Here is a 25,280-nt window from a genome sequence, read left to right as displayed (position 1 = left end):
CTGGGCGTGCACTAGCCTCCACTGAGTTCCCCAATGAGGAACCATGGGAATCTGAGGCTCAAAATGAGACCATAGAGATTCCATTGGACTTGCTTCTGCCTTTCATGAGCTCTGATGAGTATTTCTCCTCTGAAGAGGATGAGTATGTCACTGAAGAGCAAGTTGCTAAATACCTTGGAGCAATCATGAAGCTAAATGACAAGTTATTTGGAAATGAGACTTGGGAGGATGAACCCCCTTTGCTCACCAAAGAATTGGATGACTTGTCTAGGCAGAAATTACCTCAAAAGAGGCAGGACCCTGGGAAGTTCTCCATACCTTGTACCATAGGCACCATGACCTTCAAGAAGGCTCTGTGTGACTTAGGGTCAAGTGTAAACCTCATGCCTCTCTCTGTAATAGAGAAGCTAGGGATCTTTGAGGTGCAAGCTGCAAGAATCTCACTAGAGATGGCAGACAATTCAAGAAAACAAGCTTATAGACTTGTAGAGGATGTTCTGGTGAAAATTGAAGACCATTACATCCCTACTGATTTCATAGTCCTAGAGACTGGGAAGTGCATGGATGAATCTATCATCCTTGGCAGACCCTTCCTAGCCACAGCAAAGGCTGTGATTGATGTTGATGGAGGTGAACTGATCATTCAAGTGAATGAAGAATCCCTTGTGTTTAAGGGTCAAGGATATCCCTCTGTCACCATGGAGAGGAAGCATGAAGAGCTTCTCTCAAATCAGAGTCAAACAGAGCCCCCATAGTCAAACTCTAAGTTTGGTGTTGGGAGGCCACAACCAAACTCTAAGTTTGGTGTTGAACCCCCACATTCAACCTCTAAGTTTGGTGTTGGGAGGTTCCAACATCGCTCTGAGCATTTGTGAGGCTCCATGAGAGCCCTCTGTCAAGCTACTGACATTAAAGAAGCGCTTGTTGGGAGGCAACCCAATGTTATATTTTATCTATTTTCCTTTGTTATTTTATGTTTTTTGTAGGTTGATGATCATGAGAAGTCACAAAATCAATTGAAAAAGCAAAAACAGAATGAAAAACAGGAAGAAAAATAGCACACCCTGGAGGAAGATGTTGCTGGCGTTTAAACGCCAGTAAGGCTAGCAGTTGGGCGTTTAACGCCCAGTCTGGCACCATTCTGGGCGATTAACGCCAGAAAGGGGCACCAGACTGGCATTAAACGCCAGAAAAGGGCAATCACTTGGCGTTAAACGCCAGAAATGGGCACCAGCCCGGCGGTTAACGCCAGAAATGGCTAAAAACGCAATTTTGCATGCCATTTGGTGCAGGGATGACTTTTCCTTGACACCTCAGGATCTGTGGACCCCACAGGATCCCCACCAACCCCACCACTCTCTCTCTCTTCTTCACCCATTCACCAATCACCTCAACACTTCTTCCCCAAAAACCCTTCACCTATCAAATCCCATCTTTCTCTTCACCACTCACATCCATCCTTCATAAAACCCCACCTACCTCACCCTTCAAATTCAAACCACTTTCCCTCCCAAACCCACCCATACATGACCGAACCATGAGCCCCCCTCTCCTATATAAACCCTTCTTCACTCCTTCATTTTCACACAACCTAAACACCACTTCCCCTCCTCTTTGGCCGAATATAAAGCCATTCCCTTCTTCCTCATTTCTTCTTCTTCTACTCTCTTCCTTCTTCTTTTGCTCGAGGACGAGCAAAACTTTTAAGTTTGGTATGGTAAAAGCATTGCTTTTTGTTTTTCCATAACCATTTATGGCATCCAAGGCCGGAGAAACCTCTAGAAAGAGGAAAGGGAAGACAAAAGCTTCCACCTCCGAGTCATGGGAGATGGAGAGATTCATCTCAAGGGTGCATCAAGACCACTTCTATGAAGTTGTGGCCTTGAAGAAGGTGATCCCCGAGGTCCTTTTTTCACTCAAAAAGAGTGAATATCCGGAGATCCGACATGAGATCCGAAGAAGAGGTTGGGAAGTTCTTACCAACCCCATTCAACAAGCCAGAATCTTAATGGTTCAAGAGTTCTATGCCAATGCATGGATCACCAAGAACCATGATCAAAGTGTGAACCCGGATCCAAAGAATTGGCTTACAATGGTTCGGGGGAAATACTTGGATTTTAGTCCAGAAAATGTAAGGTTGGCATTCAACTTGCCTATGATGCAAGGAGATGAACATCCTTACACTAGAAGGGTCAACTTTGATCAAAGGTTGGACCAAGTCCTCACAGTCATATGTGAAGAGGGCGCCCAATGGAAGAGAGATTCAAGAGGGAAGCCGGTTCAATTAAGAAGGCATGACCTCAAGCCCATAGCTAGAGGATGGTTGGAGTTTGTCCAACGCTCAATCATTCCCACTAGCAACCGGTCCGAAGTTACTCTAGACCGGGCCATCATGATTCATAGCATCATGATTGGAGAAGAAGTGGAAGTTCATGAGGTTATAGCTCAAGAACTCTATAAGGTGGCGGACAAGTCCTCTACCTTGGCAAGGTTAGCCTTTCCTCATCTCATTTGTCACCTCTGTTATTCAGTTGGAGTTGACATAGAGGGAGACATCCTCATTGATGAGGACAAGCCCATCACTAAGAAAAGGATGGAGCAAACAAGAGACCCCTCTCATCATGAGATCCCTGAGATGTCTCAAGGGATGCACTTTCCTCCACAAGACTATTGGGAGCAAATTAACACCTCCCTAGGAGAATTGAGTTCCAACATGGGACAACTAAGGGTGGAGCACCAAGAACATTCCATCCTCCTCCATGAAATTAGAGAAGATCAAAGAATCATGATAGAGGAGCAACAAAGGCAAGAAAGAGACATTGAGGAGCTCAAGCACTCCATAAGATCTTCAAGAGGAAGAACAAGCCGCCATCACTAAGGTGGACCCGTTCTTTAATCTCCTTGTTCTCTATTTTCCTATTTTTCGAAATTTTCATGCTTATGTTTGTCTATGTTTGTGTCTTATGATCATTAGTGTCTTAGTGTCTATGCCTTAAAGTTATGAATGTCCTATGAATCCATCACCTCTCTTGAATAAAAAATGTTCTTAATTGAAAAAGAAAGAATTGCATGAATTTTGAATTTTATAACAGTTTGATTATTTTGATGTGGTGGCAATACTTTTGTTTTCTGAATGTATGCTTAAACAGTACATATGTCTTTTAAATTTGTTGTTCATGATTGGTTGGCTCTTGAAAGAATGATGAAAAAGGAGACATGTTACTGAGGATCTGAAAAATCATAAAAATATTCTTGAAGCAAGAAAAAGCAGTGAAAAAAAAAAAGCGAAAAAAAAAATTTGAAAAAAAAAACGAAAAAAAGGAGAAAGAGAAAAAGAAAGAAAAAGAAAGAAATAAAGTTGTGATCCAAGGCAAAAAGAGTGTGCTTAAGAACCCTGGACACCTCTAATTGGGGACTCTAGCAAAGCTGAGTCACAATCTAAAAAGGTTCACCCAATTATGTGTCTGTGGCATGTATGTATCCGGTGGTAATACTGGAAGACAGAGTGCTTTGGGCCACGGCCAAGACTCATAAAGTAGCTGTGTTCAAGAATCATCATACTTAACTAGGAGAATTAATAACACTATCCGGATTCTAAGTTCCTAAAGAAGCCAATCATTCTGAATTTCAAAGGATAGAGTGAGATGCCAAAACTATTCAGAGGCAAAAAGCTAAAAGCCCCGCTCATCTAATTAATACTGATCTTCATAGATGTTTTTGGAATTCATTGCATATTCTCTTCTTTTTATCTTATTTTATTTTTAGTTGCTTGAGGACAAGCAACAATTTAATTTTGGTGTTGTGATGAGCGGATAATTTGTACGCTTTTTGGCATTGTTTTTAGTATGTTTTTAGTATGATCTAGTTATTTTTTAGTATATTTTTATTAGTTTTTAGTTAAAATTCACTTTTCTGGACTTTACTATGAGTTTGTGTATTTTTCTGTGATTTCAGGTATTTTCTGGCTGAAATTGAGGGACCTGAGCAAAAATCTGATTCAGAGACTGAAAAGGATTGCAGATGCTGTTGGATTCTGACCTCCCTGCACCCGAAGTGGATTTTCTAGAGCTACAGAAGCCCAATTGGCGCGCTTTTAACGGCATTGGAAAGTAGACATCCTGGGCTTTCCAGCAATATATGATAGTCCATACTTTGCCCAAGATTTGATGGCACAAACCGGCGTTCAAAGTCACTTTCAGATTTCCCAGCGTTAAACGCCGGAACTGGCACCAAAATGGGAGTTAAACGCCCAAACTGGCATAAAAACTGGCGTTTAACTCCAAGAAGAGTCTCTACACGAAAAATGCTTCATTGCTCAGCCCAAGCACACACCAAGTGGGCCCGAAAGTGGATTTTTATGTCATGTACTCATCTTTGTAATTCTTAAGCTACTAGTTCCCTATAAGTAGGACCTTTTACTATTGTATTTTTGATCTTTGGATCTGAGATCATCTTGAGATCTTTGAATCTTTTGATCATTGGGAGGCTGGCCTCACGGCCATGCCTAGACCTTGTTCTTATGTATTTTCAACGGTGGAGTTTCTACACACCATAGATTAAGGTGTGGAGTTCTGCTGTACCTCGAGTATTAATGCAATTACTATTGTTCTTCTATTCAATCCCGCTTGTTTTTGTTCTAAGATATCACTTGTTCTTCAACTTGATGAATGTGATGATCCATGACACTCATCATCATTCTCATCTATGAACGTGTGACTGACAACCACCTCCGTTCTACCTTCGATTGGGTGAATATCTCTTGGATTCCTGATACACGATGCATGGTTGATCGCCTGACAACCGAGCGCTCGCCTGACAACCGAGCCAGCCATTCCGTGAGATCAGAGTCTTCGTGGTATAGGCAAGAACTGATGGCGGCATTCAAGAGAATCCGGAAGGTCTAACCTTGTCTGTGGTATTCTGAGTAGGATTCAATGATTGAATGACTGTGACGTGCTTCAAACTCCTGAGGGCGGGGCGTTAGTGACAGACGCAAAAGAATCACTGGATTCTATTCTGGCCTGATTGAGAACCGACAGATGGATAGCCGTGCCGTGACAGGGTGCGTTGAACATTTCCACTGAGAGGATGGGAGGTAGCCACTGACAACGGTGAAACCCTTGCATAAGCTTGCCATGGAAAGGAGTAAGAAGGATTGGATGAAGACAATAGGAAAGCAGAGAGACGGAAGGGACCAAGCATCTCCATTCGCTTATCTGAAGCTCTCACCAATGATATACATAAGTATCTCTATCTTTATCTTTATGTTTTATTCATCACCTATACCCATTTGAGTCTGCCTGACTAAGATTTACAAGGTGACCATAGCTTGCTTCATACCAACAATCTCCGTGGGATCGACCCTTACTCGCGTAAGGTTTATTACTTGGACGACCCAATGCACTTGCTGGTTAGTTGTGCGAAGTTGTAGTGATCACAATTTCACCCACCAGCTGGGTCCTTCAAGTGGAAGATCTCCAGCTCCTTATTGCTCTTCATTTTCTCACCATGATATAAATTCAAGCGGTGGCCATTTACCTTGAAGAAGGTGGGGCTTGAAAGGTGACTCAGGTGGAAGACTCCATAAGGCTCAGCCTTCTCCACCCTATAGGGTCCTTCCCACCTTGATCTCAACTTTTCTGGCAAGAGTCTTAGCCTTGAGTTATAGAGGAAGACCAAATTCCCAGCTCTAAACTCTCTTCTCTTGATATTCTTGTCATGCACTGCCTTCACCTTTTCCTTGTAGAGCCGTGAGTTCTCATACTCCTCTAGTCGAAGGCTCTCTAATTCCTGAAGTTGCAGCTTCCTTTTAATGCCGGCTCCCCTCAATCCTAAGTTGCATTCTTTCACCGCCCAGTATGCCTTGTGTTCCACCTCCACTAGAAGGTGACATGCCTTTCCGTAGATGAGGCGGAATGGACTCATTCCGATAGGTGTCTTGTATGTAGTCCTATAAGCCCAAAGCGCATCTGCCTGTCGAGCACTCCAGTCCTTCCCGTGAGGCTTCACATTCTTCTCTAATATGCGCTTGATCTCCCTATTTGACACCTCGGCTTGCCCATTGGTCTGGGGATGGTAAGCTGTTGCCACCTTGTGAATGATGCCTTGTTTCTTCAGCAGACATGTCATTCTCCTGTTATAGAAATGAGAGCCTTGATCACTCACGATTGCTCGTGGTGATCCAAAGCGACAAATGATATTATTTCTAACAAAAGAAACAGCAATGTTAGCATCATCAGTACGGGTAGGAATTGCTTCCACCCATTTAGAAACATAATCGACAGCTAACAATATGTATAAGAAACTATTAGAATTTGGAAATAGACCCATGAAGTCAATACCCCACACATAAAACATTTCACAGAACAACATAAGTTGTTGGGGGCATCTCATCCCTCTTGGATATATTCCCAAATCTCTGACATTGGGGGCAAGACTCACAATAAATACTAGCATCCTTAGAAAGTTTGGGCTACCAGAATTCATAGTCTAAAATTTTTCTAGCAGTTCTCTGAGGACCAAAGTGTCCACCACTCTCAGAAGAGTGGCAGGCCTCTAAAATTGACTGGAATTCTGATTGTGGTATACACCTTCTAATTATTTGGTCAGCACTACATCTCCACGATATGGGTCATCCCATATGTAATACTTGGACTCGCTTTTAAGCTTGTCCTTTTGATGCTTAGTAAAATTAGGAGGAAATGTATGACTAACCAAATAATTAGCTATATGTGCATACCAAGGAACAACCTCAGATACTGCTTGCAAGCTATCAAGTGGAAAATCATCATTGATAGGAGTGAAGTCACCTTTAATATGCTCAAGGCGACTCAAGTGGTCCGCCACTAAATTTTGGGAACAACTCCTATCTTTGATTTCTAAATCAAATTCTTGCAAAAGTAGTATCCAACGGAATAACCTTGGTTTAGACTCTTTCTTAGCTAACAGATATTTTAAGGCTGCATGGCCTGAATATACTACCACCTTAGTACCAAGTAAATAAGCCCAAAATTTATCCAAGGCAAAAACAATAGCTAAAAGCTCTTTTTCAGTGGTAGTATAATTAGACTGAGCACCATCTAGAGTTTTAGAAGCATAGGCAATTATATAAGGGTCCTTACCTTCGCGTTGAGCCAGCGCCGCTCCTACCGCATAGTTGGATGCGTCACACATGATCTCGAATGGCCTACTCCAGTCAGGCCCTCTCACAATAGGATCTTGGTGATGAGTGGATATTTTATACGCTTTTTGGGGGTAATTTCATGTAGATTTTAGTATATTTTAGTTAGTTTTTAGTATATTTTTATTAGTTTTTAAGCAAAATTCATATTTCTGGACTTTACTATGAGTTTGTGTGTTTTTCTGTAATTTCAGGTATTTTTTGGCTGAAATTGAGGGAGCTGAGCAAAAATCTTATTCAGGCTGAAAAAGGACTGCTTATGCTGTTGGATTCTGACCTCCCTGCACTTGGAATGGATTTTTTGGAGCTACAGGAGTCCAATTGGCACGCTCTCAATTGAGTTGGAAAGTAGACATCCAGGGCTTTCCAGAAATATATAATAATTCATACTTTGCTCGAAGATAAATGACGTAAACTGGTGTTTAACGCCAGTTCCATGTTGCATTCTGGCGTTGAACGCCAGAAACAAGTTGCAAGTTGGAGTTAAACGCCAGAAACAGGTTACAAGCTGACGTTTAACTCCAGAAACAGTCCAGGCACGTGAGAAGCTCAAGTCTCAGCCCCAGTACACACCAAGTGGGCCCCAGAAGTGGATTTCTGCATTATCCATCTTAGTTTACTCATTTCCTGTAAACCTAGGTTACTAGTTTAGTATTTAAACAACTTTTAGAGACTTATTTTGGATCTCATGAAATTTTTAGATCTGAACTTTGTACTCTTTGACGGCATGAGTCTCTAAACTCCATTGTTGGGGGTGAGGAGCTCTGCAGTGTCTCGATGAATTAATGCAATTATTTCTGTTTTCTATTCAAACACGTTTGTTTCTCTCTAAGATGTTCATTCGTACTTAACCATGATGAAGGTGATGATCCATGACACTTATCACCATTCTCAATCTAAGAATGCGTGCCTAACAACCACCTCCGTTTTATCTTCGATTGAATGAATATCTCTTGGATTCCTTAATCAGAATCTTCGTGGTATAAGCTAGAATCCATTGGCAGCATTCTTGAGAATCCAGAAAGTTTAAACCTTGTCTGTGGTATTCCGAGTAGGATTCAGGGATTGAATGACTGTGACGAGCTTCAAACTCGCGAGTGTTGGGCGTAGTGACAGACGCAAAAGGATCAATGGATCCTATTCCGGCATGATCGAGAACCGACAGATGATTAGCCATGCGGTGATAGCACATTTGGACCGTTTTCACTGAGAGGACGGATGGTATCCATTGACAACGGTGATCCACCAACACACAGCTTGCCATAGAAGGAACCTTGCGTGCGTGAAGAAGATGACAGTAGGAAAGCAGAGATTCAGAAGACAAAGCATCTCCAAAACTCCAACACATTCTCCATTACTGCGTAACAATTACTAATTTCATGCTCTTTTACTTCTTACAATTGAAACTAAAGAACCCTATTGGTATCCTGACTAAGAATAATAAGATAACCATAGCTTGCTTCAAGCCAACAATCTCTGTGGGATCGACCCTTACTCACGTAAGGTATTACTTGGACGACCCAGTGCACTTGCTGGTTTGTTGTGCGGAATTATATAGTGTGAGTGTGATTTTTGTGCACCAAGTTTTTGGCGCCGTTGCCGGGGATTGTTTGAGTTTGAACAACTGACGGTGAATCTTGTTGCTTAGATTAGGAAAATTTTGTCTTTTTGGTTTAGAGTCACTAGAATTGTATCTTTTATTATTCCTTTTAAAATTTTTTTCTTCAAAAATATTATTTTTCTTTATTTAATTGTTAGTTTTTCATTGAGTCTAGTTGCATGTTTTAAGTTTGGTGTCCTTTGTGTTTTTGTCATAAAAAAATCAGTTTTTATCTGTTCAATCCTTGCATTTGTTAAATGTGCCTATTTTCTTGGGAATAGTTGCCCCTTTGAGTTTTTCTTTTTAAAAATAATTTTTCTTTGATTAAATCTTGTGCCAAACTTTAAGTTTGGTGTTCTCTTGTTAAATTTTCTTTGAATTTCGAAAATTTTATTGTGGTTTTCTAAAAATTTTAAGTTTAGTGTTCTTTCTTTTGTTCTTGGTGTTCTTGTGAGTCTTCAAGGTGTTCTTGAGTCTTCTTTGTGTTTTGATCTTAAAATTTTTAAGTTTGGCATGCCTTGGTATTTTCCCTCCAAAATTTTTGAAAACAAGGAGCATTGGATTTAAAAATTTTAAGTCTTGGGTCTTTTGTGTGTTTTTTTCTTTCATAATAAAATTCAAAAATAAAAAAATTATCTTTTATAAAAATTCAAATTTCAAATTTCAAAATTTTTCAAATCTTATCCCTTTAAGATTTTTTAAAAAAAATCATATCTTTTTCAAAAATATCCCAACCACTTTCTCTCTCCTCACTTTTTCGAAAATCTTCATAAAATATTTTCAAAATTTCTATTTTTTATTTTTATTTTATTTTTTAGTCTTATTTTATTTTATTTTATTATTTCGAAAATTATTTTTCTTATATAATAAAATAAATAAAATAAGTCCACATCATCTCCCTTTCTCCATCATGGACCTTAGTGGAAATGAACAGTCCAGAAGGACTCTGGGGTCATATGCTAACCCCACTACTGCTTCATATGGGAGTAGTATCTGTATATCCTCCATCGGAGTTAGTAGTTTTGAGTTGAATCCTCAGCTCATTATCATGGTGCAGTAAAGTTGCCAGTATTCCGGTCTTCCACAGGAAGAACCTATAGAGTTTTTTGGCACAATTTTTACAAATTGCTGACACAGTACATGATAAGGAAGTAGATCAGGATGTCTACAGATTATTATTGTTTCCATTTGCTGTAAAAGACCAAACTAAGAGGTGGTTAAATAACCAACCTAAAGCTAGCATAAGGACATGGAAACAGCTGTCAGAAAAATTCCTGAATCAATACTTCCCTCCAAAACGGATGACACAACTAAGGCTGAACATCCAAGGCTTTAAACAAGGAGATAATGAATCTCTTTATGATGCCTGGGAGAGATACAGAGAGATGCTAAGAAAATGCCCCTCTGAAATGTTTTCAGAATGGGTGTAGTTAGACATCTTCTATTATGGGCTTACAGAGAAAGCTCAGATGTCTTTGGACCACTCAGCTGGTGGATCTATACACATGAGAAAGACAATTGAAAAAGCTCAAGAGCTCATTGATACAGTTGCCAGAAATCAGCATCTATACCTAAGTAGTGAACTTTCCGTGAAAGAAGAGGCTAAAATAGTAACTACTGAACTCAGTCCTGCAGAACAAGTTACTGAATTCAACCAGCAATTAGATTTTCTAACAAAACAGCTAGCCGAATTCAAGGAGATACTACAAGAGACAAGAATGGCTAATATGAATATGGAAGTGCAGTTGAAGCAAACAGAACAGCAGTTATCAAAACAAATAACAGAAGAGTGCTAAGCAGTTCAATTAAGAAGTGGGAAGATATTAAATACCTCACTTCAAGGCAGCAAGAAGCCAAGAAATAAACAAACTGCTACCCAAAATCCCTCTGAGGACAGTAAAAGCCCAGAGAGGAACAATTCTGGCATTCAAACGCCAGAAGAGGGTGAAGGGCTGGCGTTAAACGCCCAACCCATGCCCAGTTCTGGCGTTCAAATGCCACAAACAGGCAGGAAAGTGGCGTTGATCGCCCAAAAGAAGCTCAGTTCTGGTGTTCAGATGCCAGAAACAGGTAAGGAGTTGGCGTCTAATGATGAGCGGATAATTTATACGCTTTTTGGCATTGTTTTTAGTATGTTTTTAGTATATTTAGTTGAGTTTTTAGTATATTTTTATTAGTTTTTAGTTAAAATTCACTTTTCTGGACTTTACTATGAGTTTGTGTGTTTTTCTATGATTTCAGGTATTTTCTGGCTGAAATTGAGGGATCTGAGCAAAAATCTGATTCAGAGACTCAAAAGGACTGCAGATGCTGTTGGATTCTGACCTCCCTGCACTCGAAGTGGATTTTCTGGAGTTACAGAAGCCCAATTGGCGCGATCTCAATGGCGTTGGAAAGTAGACATCCTGGGCTTTCCAGCAATATATGATAGTCCATACTTTGCCCAAGATTTGATGGCCCAAACCGGCGTTCAAAGTCACCCTCAGAAATTCCAGCGTTAAACGCCGGAACTGGCACCAAAATGGGAGTTAAACGCCCAAACTGGCATAAAAGCTGGCGTTTAACTCCAAGAAGAGTCTCTACACGAAAATGCTTCATTGCTCAGCCCAAGCACACACCAAGTGGGCCCGGAAGTGGATTTTTATATCATTTACTCATCTCTGTACACCCTAGGCTAGTAGTTCTCTATATATAGGACCTTTTACTATTGTATTTTTCATCTTTGGACATCTAGTTCTTAGATCAGATCTTGGTTCTTCTGGTTCCCTCTCTGGGGCCGAAACCAATGATCACTTTTGTTCTTATGTATTTTTCAACGGTGGAGTTTCTACACACCATAGATTAAGGTGTGGAGCTCTGCTGTACCTCGAGTATTAATGCAATTACTATTGTTCTTCTATTCAATTCCGCTTGTTCTTTGTCCAAGATATCACTTGTTCTTCAACTTGATGAATGTGATGATCTGTGACACTCATCCTCATTCTCACTTATGAACAAAGTGACTGACAACCACTCTTGTTCTACAAGCAACAAGGCTCTAGTGAATATCTCTTGGATTCTTTAACCGGAATCTTCGTGGTATAGGCGAGAACTGATGGCGGCATTCAAGAGAATCCGGAAGGTCTAACCTTGTCTGTGGTATTCTGAGTAGGATTCAATGATTGAATGACTGTGACGTGCTTCAAACTCCTGAGGGCGGGGCGTTAGTGACAGACGCAAAAGAATCACTGGATTCTATTCCGGCCTGATTGAGAACCGACAGATGGATAGCCGTGCCGTGACAGGGTGCGTTGAACATTTCCAATGAGAGGATGGGAGGTAGCCACTGACAACGGTGAAACCCTACATAAGCTTGCCATGGAAAGGAGTAAGAAGGATTGGATGAAGACAGTAGGAAAGCAGAGAGACGGAAGGGAAGGCATCTTCATTCGCTTATCTGAAGCTCTTACCAATGATATACATAAGTATCTCTATCTTTATCTTTATGCTTTATTCGTTTATCACTATACCCAATTGAGTCTGCCTGACTGAGATTTACAAGGTGACCATAGCTTGCTTCATACCAACAATCTCCGTGGGATCGACCCTTACTCGCGTAAGGCATTACTTGGACGACCCAGTGCACTTGCTGGTTAGTTGTGCGAAGTTGTAGTGATCACAATTTCGCGCACCATCTAACACCACTCCAGCTTCCACCCCTGGCATTCAAATGCCAGTGGGGGATCAGACACATACAAGTGCTGATAGCAACCTTTCTAAAAAGGCTTCTCAACCCACGTTTGTAGGCAATAAACATGCAGCAATTAAGGTTGAGGAATACAAAGCCAAAATACCTTATCCTCATAAACTCTACCAAGCGGAACAGGATAAGCAATTTGCCCACTTTGCAGACTATCTCAGGACTCTTGAAATCAAGATTCCATTTACAGAGGCACTTGAGCAAATACCCTCTTATGCTAAGTTCATGAAAGAGATCTTAAGTCATAAGAAGGATTGGAGAGAAACTAAAAAAGTTTACCTCACTGAAGAATGCAGTGCAGTCATTCTGAAAAGCTTACCAGAAAAGCTTAAAGATCCCGGAAGCTTTATGATACCATGCACATTAGAGGGTACTTGTACCAAGCAAGCTCTATGTGATCTTGGGGCAAGTATCAACCTAATACCTGCATCTACTATCAGGAAGCTTGGTTTGACTGAAGAAGTCAAACCAACCCGGATATGTCTCCAACTTGCTGATGGCTCCATTAAATACCCATCAGGCGTGATTGAAGACATGATTGTCAAGGTTGGGTTATTTGCCTTTCCCACTGACTTTGTGGTGCTAGAAATGGAGGAGCACAAGAGTGCAACTCTCATTCTAGGAAGACCTTTTCTAGCAACTGGACGAACCCTCATTGACGTCCAAAAAGGGGGAAGATACCCTGAGAGTCAATGAGGACGAGTTTAAGTTGAATGTTGTCAAAGCTATGCAGCATCCAGACACCCCAAACGACTGCATGAGCATTGATATTATTGACTCTCTGGTAAAAGAGGTCAATATGACTGAGAGTCTCAAATCAGAGCTAGAGGATATCTTTAAAGATGCTCAGCCTGATCTAGAGGAACCAGAGAGAATAATAGAACCTCTAAAAATCCCTCAGGAAGAGGAGAAACCTCCCAAACCCGAGCTCAAACCATTACCACCATCCCTGAAATATGCATTTTTGGGAGAAGATGATACATTTCCTGTAATCATAAGCTCTACCTTAGAGCCACAGGAAGAGGAAGCACTAATTCAAGTGCTAAGGACATACAAGACAGCTCTTGGGTGGTCCATCAGTGATCTTAAGGGCATTATTCCACTCAGATGCATGCACAAGATCCTATTAGAGGATGACGCTACGCCAGTGGTTTAACCACAGAGGCGGCTGAATCCAGCCATGAAGGAGGTGGTGCAGAAGGAGGTCACTAAATTACTAGAGGATGGGATTATTTATCCTATTTCTGATAGCCCCTGGGTAAGCCATGTCCAAGTCGTCCCTAAGAAGGGTGGCATGACAGTGGTTCATAATGAAAAAAATGAACTGGTTCCTACAAGAACAGTTACAGGGTGGCGTATATGTATTGATTACAGAAGGCTCAATACAGCTACTAGAAAGGATCATTTTCCTTTACCATTCATTGACCAGATGCTAGAAAGACTAGCAGGTCATGAATACTACTACTTCCTGGATGGATATTCAGGTTATAATCAAATTGCAGTAGATCCCCAGGATCAAGAGAAAATAATATTCACATGTCCATCCAGAGTATTTACATACAGAAGGATGCCATTTGGTCTGTGCAATGCACCTGCAACCTTTCAAAGGTGCATGCTCTCTATTTTCTTTGATATGGTGGAAAAATTTCTGAAAGTCTTCATGGATGACTTTTCAGTATTTGGAGACTATTCAGCTCCTGTCTTGACCATCTAGCACTTGTTCTAAAGAGGTGCCAAGAGACTAACCTAGTTTTAAACTGGTAGAAATGTCACTTTATGGTGACTGAAGGAATTGTCCTTGGGCACAAAATTTCGAACAAGGGAATAGATGTGGATCAAGCTAAGGTAGAGGTAATTGAAAAATTACCACCACCTGCCAATGTTAAGACAATCAGAAGCTTTCTGGGGCATGCAGGATTCTATAGGAGTTTTATAAAAGATTTTTCAAAAATCGTCAAACCTCTGAGTAATCTGCTAGCTGCTGACACGCCATTTATCTTTGATAAGGAGTTTCTGCAGGCATTGGAGACTCTGAAAGCTAAGTTGGTCACAGCACCAGTCATCTCTGCACCAGACTGGACATTACCATTTGAACTAATGTGTGATGCCAGTGACCATGCTGGTGGACGAAATTGTATCTCTTTATGGAATATGATAATAGAGCCTGGTCCAAGATCAACTTCGTTCAACTAACCAGCAAGTGCACTGGGTCGTCCAAGTAATACCTTACGTGAGTAAGGGTCGATCCCACGGAGATTATTGGCTTGAAGCAATCAATGTTTATTTTATTTGACTTAGTCAGGATGTCAACAAAGTTATTTGGATTACTTGAACAATAGAGTTATTTGTTTATAAAGGACTGGGGAATATGTTACTTGTTATGCAGTAATGAGAAGTATGTTGGAGTTTCGGAGATGCTTTGTCCTTTGACTTCAACTCTTCCTTGAAATCCTTCAATACACGCAGGGCTCCTTCCATGGCAAGCTCTATGTAGGGTGTCACCGTTGTCAATGGCTACTTCCCATCCTCTCAGTGAAAACGTTCCTATGCTCTGTCACAGCACGACTAATCATCTGTCGGTTCTCAATCAGGTTGGAATAGAATCCATTGATTCTTTTGCGTCTGTCACTAACGCCCAGCCTTCAGGAGTTTGAAGCTCGTCACAGTCATTCAATCCCAGAATCCTACTCGGAATACCACAGACAAGGTTTTAGACTTTCCGGATTCTCATGAATACCGCCATCAATCCGGCTTATACCACAAAGATTCTGATTAAGGAATCTAAGAGATATTCATTCAATCTGATGTAGAACGGAGGTGGTTGTCAGGCACACGTTCATGGATTGAGGAAGGTGATGAGTGTCACGGATCATCACCTTCTTCACAATTAAGCGCGAATAAACATCTTAGATAAGAACAAGCGTGTTTGAATGGAAAACAAAGGAATTGTATTAAATCATCGAGACGCTGCAGAGCTCCTCACCCCCAACAATGGAGTTTAGAGACTCATGCCGTCAAAAAGTATGTAATTCAGATCTGAAAATGTCATGAGGTACCAGAAATGTCTGTAAAAGTTGTTTAAATAGTAAACTAGTAACCTAAGTTTACAGAAAATGAATAAACCAAGATAATTGGTGCAGAAATCCACTTCTGGGGCCCACTTGGTGTGTGCTGGGGCTGAGACTAAAGCTTTCCACGAGTAGAGGCCTTTATTGGCATTAAACTCCAGGTTATGACGTGTTTTGGGCGTTCAACTCCGGATCATGATGTTTTTCTGGCGTTTAACTCCAGACAGCAGCATGAACTTGGCGTTCAACGCCAAGTTACGTCGTCTATCATTGCGCAAAGAATGGACTATTATATATTGCTGGAAAGCCCTGGATGTCTACTTTCCAATGCCATTGAGAGCGTGCCAATTGGACTCCTGTAGCTCCAGAAAATCCATTTCGAGTGCAGGGAGGTCAGGATCCAACAGCATCAGCAGTCCTTTTTCCGCCTAAGTCAGATTTTTGCTCAGCTCTCTCAATTTCAGCCAGAAAATACCTGAAATCACAGAAAAACACACAAACTCATAGTAAAGTCCAGAAATATGATTTTTGCCTAAAAACTAATATTATTTTACTAAAAACTTAACTGAAACAAGCTAAAATCTACATGAAATTACCCCAAAAAGCGTACAAAATATCCGCTCATCACAACACCAAACTTAAACTGTTGCTTGTCCTCAAGCAACTAGATGAATAAGATAGGTTTTAACAGAAATAAAGAAGTAATAATATTCTCGAGTTTTAAATGAAGCTCAAACTCTTATTAGATGAGCGGGGCTTGTAGCTTTTTGTCTCTGAACAGTTTTGGCATCTCCCTGTATCTTTTGAATTTCAGAATGATTGGCATCCTTAGGAACTCAGAATTTAGATGGTATTATTGACTCTCCTAGTGTAGTATGTTGATTCTTGAACACAGTTATTTTATGAGTCTTGGCTGTGGCCCTAAGCACTTTGTTTTCCAGTATTACCACCAGATACACAAATGCCACAGACACATAACTGGGTGAACCTTTTCAGATTGTGACTTAGCTTTGCTAAAGTCCCCAGTTAGTGGTGTCCAGAGCTCTTAAGCACACTCTTTTGCTTTGGATCACGACTTTAACCACTCAGTCTCAAGCTTGTAACTTGGACCTGCATGCCACAAGCATATGGTTAGGGACAGCTTGGTTTAGCCGCTTAGGCCTGGATTTTATTTCCTTGGGCCCTCCTATCCATTGATGCTCAAAGCCTTGGATCCCCTTTTTACTCTTGGCTAGTGCTCATGGCTTATGAATATATATATATATATATATATATATATATATATATATATATATATATATATTTGAACTGCTTTTTCTTGCTTCAAGAATCAATTTCATGATTTTTCAGATCATCAATAATATTTTTCGTGTTCCTCATCCTTTCAGGAGCCAATATTCATCAAATTCAAAGTACAATTTATGCACTGTTCAAGCATTCATTCAGAGAACAAAAAGTATTGCCACCACATATAATTAATTATAGTCTTTATTACTAAGAACTCATAAATATAGATTACTTCTTTATTCTAAAAAAATTCTACTACTTTATTCATGCCTGATGATGATGAGAAAAATAAATTATAGCTTTAATTGGAAATAAAATCAAAATAGACAAACTAAATATCTCCTAAGGTAAAATCCTATAATAATACTATCACAGAGTTAAAGCTGGAATTAGAACTTAACAACCTGTATTTTGGGAAGTGGATGTTCCTCTAGTCTGTGGGGTGTCTTCAAGAATCTGACGCTTCAGCTCCCTTAAGTTCACATCCTTGCTCTTCCTGTTCTCTTAGGTGCCATGATCTTAATGAGTTTTAGCTCAGTGATCATGGCAAATCACACCAAACTTAGAGGTTTGCTTGTCCTCCTCCCATCATCCTGGCGTTGAACGCCCACATGGTGCATGTTTTGGGCGTTCAACGCCCACATGTTGCTTCTCCTGGGCGTTCAACGCCCATTTGGTGCTTCTTTCTGGCGTTGAACGCCAGAAAGTCCTTCGTCACTGGGCGTTTTTCTGAACGCCCAGGATGCTAGCAGACTGGCGTTAAACGCCCAGAAGGTGCATCTTTCTGGCGTTTAACGCCCAGAAGATGCTCTTTTCTGGCGTTTAACGCCCAGATGGCTACCCTTACTGGCGTTAAACGCCCAGTGGGAGCTTCTTTTGGGCGTTTAACGCCCAAAGTATTTCTTACTGGCTTTTTCACGCCAGTGAGCTTCCAAATTTCCCTGTAACTCTGTGACTTCAACCAATTGCTATTTTACCTTGAAGAGATTTGGACCTATACCTGTAAAAAAAGAAAATTTATATAATTAGTAAATATACTTTGTAAATGGCTGGGTTGCCTCCCAGCAAGCGCTTCTTTAATGTCATTAGCTGGACTATCACTGAGTTCTAATCAAGTCTCAGTTTCGAGCATTCTTGCTCGAAGTTACTTTCAAGATAATGTTTAATTCTCTGTCCATTAACAGTGAACTTTTTGTTGGATTCATTATCCTGAAGCTCTACGTATCCATATGGTGATACGCTTGTAATCACATATGGACCTCTCCACCGGGATTTTAATTTCCCGGGGAATATTTTGAGCCTGGAATTAAATAGCAGAACTTTCTGCCCTGGCTCAAAGACTCTGGATGACAATTTCTTTTCATGCCATCTTTTTGCTTTCTCTTTGTAAATTTTTGCATTCTCGAAAGCATTGAGTCTAAATTCCTCTAGCTCATTTAACTGAAGCAATCGTCTTTCTCCAGCTAACTTGGCATCAAGGTTCAGGAATCTGGTTGCCCAGTAGGCCTTGTGTTCCAGTTCCACTGGCAAGTGACACGCCTTTCCATACACAAGCTGGTATGGAGAGGTCCCTATAGGGGTCTTAAATGCTGTTCTGTATGCCCACAGAGCATCATCCAAGCTTCTTGCCCAATCCTTTCTACGGTTAAGTACAGTCCGTTCCAGGATTCTTTTGAGTTCTCTATTTGAGACTTCAGCTTGCCCATTAGTCTGTGGGTGATATGGAGTAGCTACCCGGTGACTAACTCCATAACGAACCAGAGCAGCATAAAGCTGTTTATTGCAGAAATGAGTGCCCCCATCACTAATTAACACTCTAGGGATACCAAATCTGCTGAAGATGTGTTTCTGGAGGAATTTTAACACTGTCTTAGTGTCATTTGTGGGTGTTGCAATAGCCTCCACCCATTTGGATACATAATCCACTGCCACCAGAATATAAGTGTTTGAGTATGATGGTGAGAAAGGTCCCATGAAGTCAATGCCCCATACATCAAACAACTCAATCTCCAAGATTCTTTGTTGAGGCATGGCATAACTGTGAGGTAAGTTGCCTGATCTTTGGAAACTGTCACAATTAAGCACAAATGCTCTGGAATCTTTATAGAGAGTGGGCCAGTAGAAGCCACTTTGGAGGACCCTTGTGGCTGTTCGTTCACTTCCAAAATGTCCTCCATACTGTGATCCATGGCAATGCCAAAGGATCTTCTGTGCTTCTTCTTTAGGCACACATCTACGGATTACTCCGTCTGTATATCTCTTGAAAAGATATGGTTCATCCCAAAGATAGTACTTTGCATCTGTGATTAATTTCTTTGATTGCACCCTACTGTACTCTTTGGGTATGAATTTCACTGCCTTGTAGTTTGCAATGTCTGCAAACCATGGCACTTCCTGGATGGCAAACAGTTGCTCATCCGGAAAGGTTTCAGAGATCTCAGTGAGAGGGAGGGACGCCCCTTCCACTGGTTCTATTCGGGACAGGTGATCAGCCACTTGATTCTCTGTCCCTTTTCTGTCTCTTATTTCTATATCAAACTCTTGCAGAAGCAACACCCATCTGATGAGTCTGGGTTTTGAATCCTGCTTTGTGAGTAGATATTTAAGAGCAGCATGATCAGTGTACACAATCACTTTTGATCCTACTAAATAGGATCTGAATTTGTCAATGGCGTAAACCACTGCAAGTAGCTCTTTTTCTGTGGTTGTGTAGTTCTTCTGTGCGTCATTTAGAACACGGCTAGCATAATAAATGACGTGCAGAAGCTTGTCATGCCTTTGTCCCAACACTGCACCAATGGCATGGTCACTGGCATCACACATCAACTCAAATGGTAAAGTCCAGTCTGGTGCAGAGATGATTGGTGCTGTAACCAATTTAGCTTTCAGAGTCTCAAATGCCTGCAGACACTCTTTATCAAAGATAAATGGCGTGTCAGCAGCTAGCAGGTTGCTCAGAGGTTTGGCGATTTTTGAAAAATCCTTTATAAACCTCCTATAGAATCCTGCATGCCCCAGAAAGCTTCTGATTGCCTTAACATTGGCAGGTGGTGGTAATTTTTCAATTACTTCTACCTTAGCTTGATCCACCTCTATTCCCTTGTTCGAAATTTTGTGCCCAAGGACAATACCTTCAGTCACCATAAAGTGACATTTTTCCCAGTTTAAAACCAGGTTAGTCTCTTGGCATCTTTTCAGAACAAGTGCTAAATGGTTAAGGCAGGAGCTGAATGAGTCTCCAAATACTGAAAAGTCATCCATGAAGACTTCCAGAAATTTTTCCACCATATTAGAGAAAATGGAGAGCATGCACCTCTGAAAGGTTGCAGGTGCATTACACAGGCCAAATGGCATCCTTCTGTATGCAAATACTCCAGATGGGCATGTGAACGCTGTTTTCTCCTGATCCTGGGGATCTACTGCAATTTGATTATAACCTGAATATCCATCCAAGAAGCAGTAGTATTCATGACCTGCTAGTCTTTCTAGCATTTGGTCTATGAATGGTAAAGGAAAATGATCCTTTCTGGTGGCTGTATTGAATCTTCTATAATCAATACACATACGCCACCCTGTAACTGTTCTTGTAGGAACCAGTTCATTTTTTTCATTATGAACCACTGTCATGCCTCCCTTCTTAGTGACAACTTGGACAGGGCTTACCCAGGGGCTGTCAGAAATAGGATAAATAATCCCAGCCTCTAGTAATTTAGTGACCTCCTTCTGCACCACTTCTTTCATAGCTGGATTCAGCCGCCTTTGTGGTTGGACCACTGGTTTGGCGTCATCCTCCAACAAGATCTTGTGCATGCATCTGGCTGGGCTAATGCCCTTAAGATCACTGATGGACCACCCAAGAGCTGTCTTGTGTGTCCTTAGCACTTGAATTAGTGCTTCCTCTTCCTGTGGCTCTAAGGTAGAGCTTATAATTACAGGAAAGGTATCACCTTCTCCCAGAAATGCATATTTCAAGGATGGTGGTAATGGTTTGAGTTCGGGTTTTGGAGGTTTCTCCTCTTCTTGAGGGATTTTCAGAGGTTCTATTATCTTCTCTGACTCCTCCAAATCAGGCTGAACATCTTTAAATATGTCCTCTAGCTCTGATTCGAGACTCTCAGCCATATTGACCTCTCTTACCAGAGAGTCAATAATATCAACACTCATGCTGTCATTTGGGGTGTCTGGATGTTGCATTGCTTTGACAACATTCAACTTGAACTCCTCCTCATTGACTCTCAAGGTTACTTCCCCTTTTTGGACATCAATGAGGGTTCGGCCAGTTGCTAGGAAAGGTCTTCCTAGAATGAGAGTTGCACTCTTGTGCTCCTCCATTTCCAGCACCACAAAGTCAGTAGGAAAGGCAAATGGCCCAACCTTGACAATCATGTCTTCAATCACGCCTGATGGGTACTTAATGGAGCCATCAGCAAGTTGAAGACATATCCTGGTTGGTTTAATTTCTTCAGTTAAACCAAGCTTTCTGATAGTAGATGCAGGTATTAAGTTGATACTTGCCCCAAGATCACATAAAGCTTGCTTGGTACAATTACCCTCTAATGTGCATGGTATCATAAAGCTCCCAGGATCTTTAAGCTTCTCAGGTAAGCTTTTCAGAATGACTGCACTGCATTCTTCAGTGAGGTAAACTTTTTCAGTTTCCCTCCAATCCTTCTTATGACTTAAAATTTCCTTCATGAACTTAGCATAAGAAGGTATTTGCTCAAGTGCTTCTGCAAACAGAATCTTTATTTCAAGAGTCCTGAGATAGTCTGCAAAGCGGGCAAATTGCTTATCCTGTTCCGCTTGGCGGAGTTTTTGAGGATAAGGCATTTTGGCTTTGTATTCCTCAACCTTAGTTGCTGCAGGTTTATTACCTACAGAAGTGGGTTGGGAAGCCTTTTTAGAAGGGTTATCATCAGCACTCGTAGGTGACTGATCCCCCACTGGCAATTGAATGCCAGAGGTGGGAGCTGGAGTGGCGTTAGACGCCACTTCCTTGTTTGTTACTGGCGTTTGAACGCCAGAACCATGCTCCCTTTGGGCGTTCAACGCCGGATTCATGCTTGTTTCTGGCATTGAACGCCAGGAATGAGCATGGTCTGGGCGTTCAGCGCCAGCTTTGTTCCTCTCTGGGCTCTGCTTGTCCTCAGAGGGATTTTGAGTATCCTCTTGTTCATTTCTTGGTTTCCTGCTGCTTTGAAGTGAGGTATTTAATGTTTTTCCACTTCTTAATTGAACTGCTTGGCATTCTTCTGTTATTTGTTTTGACAGTTGCTTTTCTGTCTGCTTTAATTGCACTTCCATGTTCCTGTTAGCCATTCTTGTTTCCTGTAATATTTCCTTGAATTCGGCTAGTTGCTGAGTTAGAAAATCTAATTGCTGATTGAATTCATTAGCCTGATCCACCGGACTGAGTTCTGCAGTTACTGTTTTAGCTTCTTCTTTCATAGAGGATTCACTGCTTAGGTACAGATGCTGATTTCTGGCAACTGTATCAATAAGCTCTTGAGCTTCTTCAATTGTTTTTCTTATATGTATAGATCCACCAGCTGAGTGGTCTAGAGAAATCTGAGCTTTTTCTGTAAGCCCATAGTAGAAGATGTCTAATTGCACCCATTCTGAAAATATTTCAGAGGGGCATTTTCTTAGCATCTCTCTGTATCTCTCCCAAGCATCATAAAGGGATTCATTATCTCCTTGTTTGAAGCCTTGGATGTTTAGCCTTAGCTGTGTCATCCGTTTGGGAGGGAAATAGTGATTCAGGAATTTTTCTGACAGCTGTTTCCATGTTTTTATGCTGTTCTTAGGCTGGTTATTTAACCACCTCTTAGCTTGATCTTTTACAGCAAATGGAAACAGTAATAGTCTGTAGACATCCTGATCTACTTCCTTATCATGTACTGTATCAGCAATTTGCAGAAATTGTGCCAGAAACTCTGTAGGTTCTTCATGTGGAAGACCAGAATACTGGCAGTTTTGCTGCACCATGATAATGAGCTGAGGATTCAGCTCAAAGCTACTAACTCCAATGGAGGGTATACAGATACTACTCCCATATGAAGCAGTAGTGGGGTTAGCATATGACCCCAAAGTCCTCTTGGACTGTTCATTCCCACTTGCTTCCATACTAGATCACAAGGGATAATTTATATGTTGATATTATTTATTTTATAAAAATTAATTTTTATAAAATAAAATAAAAACGAAATAAATAAAAGAAAGTGGAAATTTTTTTTTGAAATTGAAAATTGAATTTTTATAAAAGATTTTCGAAAAAAAAATAGTTCAAAATTAGTTAGAAAAATAAAAATTTTTTGAATTTTGAATTTTATGATGAAAGAGAAAAACACACAAAAGACACAAGACTTAAAATTTTTAGATCTAATGCTCCTTATTTTCGAAAATTTCTGGAGGGAAAACACCAAGGAACACCAAACTTAAAAATTTTAAGATCAAGACACAAGAAAAACTCAAGAACACCTTGAAGATTCACAAGAACACCAAGAACACAAGGAAGAACACCAAACTTAAAATTTTTAGAAAACTTTGATGAAATTTTTGAAAATTATGAAAGATTAACAAGAAAACACCAAACTTAAAGTTTGGCACAAGATTAAATCAAGAAAAATTATTTTTGAAAAAGATTTTCAAAAGTACTGGTGCTCCCTCTTCAAGAATATAAGCTAATGCTTTAGCCAATTGGGAATAAATATAACACTTGTTCTAGATATTCCAATTAGTGCTTTAAAAAGAACACAAGTGAAACAAGAGAAGACACAAAGCAAGAAAAACTCAAGATCAAACAAGAAAAATAAGCAAGAACAACTTGAAGATTAATGAAGAACAAAGAACACAAGTCGAAAATTTTAAAGAAAAATATGAGATATGCAATTGACACCAGACTTAGAACAAGATACTAAACTCACGAAAAATTAACAATTAATTTGAGAAAAATAATATTTTTGAAAAGAAACTATCCTATCAAGATTTAATGACTCTATAACAATAAAACTAAAAATAAAAATAAAAATAAATTATTCCTAATCTAAGAAATAAAATAAGCCTTCAATTGTCCAAACTCAATAATCCCCGGCAACGGCGCCAAAAACTTGGTGGACGAAATTGTATCTCTTTATGGAATATGATAATAGAGCCTGGTCCAAGATCAACTTCGTTCAACTAACCAGCAAGTGCACTGGGTCGTCCAAGTAATACCTTACGTGAGTAAGGGTCGATCCCACGGAGATTATTGGCTTGAAGCAATCAATGTTTATTTTATTTGACTTAGTCAGGATGTCAACAAAGTTATTTGGATTACTTGAACAATAGAGTTATTTGTTTATAAAGGACTGGGGAATATGTTACTTGTTATGCAGTAATGAGAAGTATGTTGGAGTTTCGGAGATGCTTTGTCCTTTGACTTCAACTCTTTCTTGAAATCCTTCAATACACGCAGGGCTCCTTCCATGGCAAGCTCTATGTAGGGTGTCACCGTTGTCAATGGCTACTTCCCATCCTCTCAGTGAAAACGTTCCTATGCTCTGTCACAGCACGGCTAATCATCTGTCGGTTCTCAATCAGGTTGGAATAGAATCCATTGATTCTTTTGCGTCTGTCACTAACGCCCAGCCTTCAGGAGTTTGAAGCTCGTCACAGTCATTCAATCCCAGAATCCTACTCGGAATACCACAGACAAGGTTTTAGACTTTCCGGATTCTCATGAATACCGCCATCAATTCGGCTTATACCACAAAGATTCTGATTAAGGAATCTAAGAGATATTCATTCAATCTGATGTAGAACGGAGGTGGTTGTCAGGCACACGTTCATGGATTGAGGAAGGTGATGAGTGTCACGGATCATCACCTTCTTCACAATTAAGCGCGAATAAACATCTTAGATAAGAACAAGCGTGTTTGAATGGAAAACAAAGGAATTGTATTAAATCATCGAGACGCTGCAGAGCTCCTCACCCCCAACAATGGAGTTTTGAGACTCATGCCGTCAAAAAGTATGTAATTCAGATATGAAAATGTCATGAGGTACCAGAAATGTCTGTAAAAGTTGTTTAAATAGTAAACTAGTAACCTAAGTTTACAGAAAATGAATAAACCAAGATAATTGGTGCAGAAATCCACTTCTGGGGCCCACTTGGTGTGTGCTAGGGCTGAGACTAAAGCTTTCCACGAGTAGAGGCCTTTATTGGCGTTAAACTCCAGGTTATGATGTGTTTTGGGCGTTCAACTCCGGATCATGACGTTTTTCTGGCGTTTAACTCCAGACAGCAGCATGAACTTGGCGTTCAACGCCAAGTTACGTCGTCTATCCTTGCGCAAAGTATGGACTATTATATATTGCTGGAAAGCCCTGGATGTCTACTTTCTAATGCCGTTGAGAGCGTGCCAA

At 40.5% G+C, this 25,280-nt stretch overlaps 1 protein-coding gene across 1 annotated transcript; it reads right to left on the bottom strand.

Moving 5' to 3' along the window:
- Nucleotides 1-5,442: 5,442 nt before the first annotated feature.
- LOC130963103 (uncharacterized) lies at nt 5,443-6,129 on the bottom strand. Its single transcript, XM_057889254.1, has one exon. The coding sequence runs from the start codon at nt 6,127-6,129 to the stop codon at nt 5,443-5,445; it is 687 nt and encodes a 228-aa protein (XP_057745237.1).
- Nucleotides 6,130-25,280: the final 19,151 nt, after the last annotated feature.

The sequence above is a fragment of the Arachis stenosperma genome, chromosome 2 (assembly GCF_014773155.1).
Source record: "Arachis stenosperma cultivar V10309 chromosome 2, arast.V10309.gnm1.PFL2, whole genome shotgun sequence".
In the NCBI taxonomy this organism is placed as follows: Eukaryota; Viridiplantae; Streptophyta; class Magnoliopsida; order Fabales; family Fabaceae; genus Arachis; species Arachis stenosperma.
The sequence above is the reverse complement of the archived record's forward strand: the minus strand, read 5'-3'. Positions and strand labels throughout refer to the sequence as shown.

Bases quoted from the DNA above. Each gene is read 5' to 3' on its own strand.
- LOC130963103 (XM_057889254.1), bottom strand. From the start codon at position 6,129: ATGACATGTCTGCTGAAGAAACAAGGCATCATTCACAAGGTGGCAACA.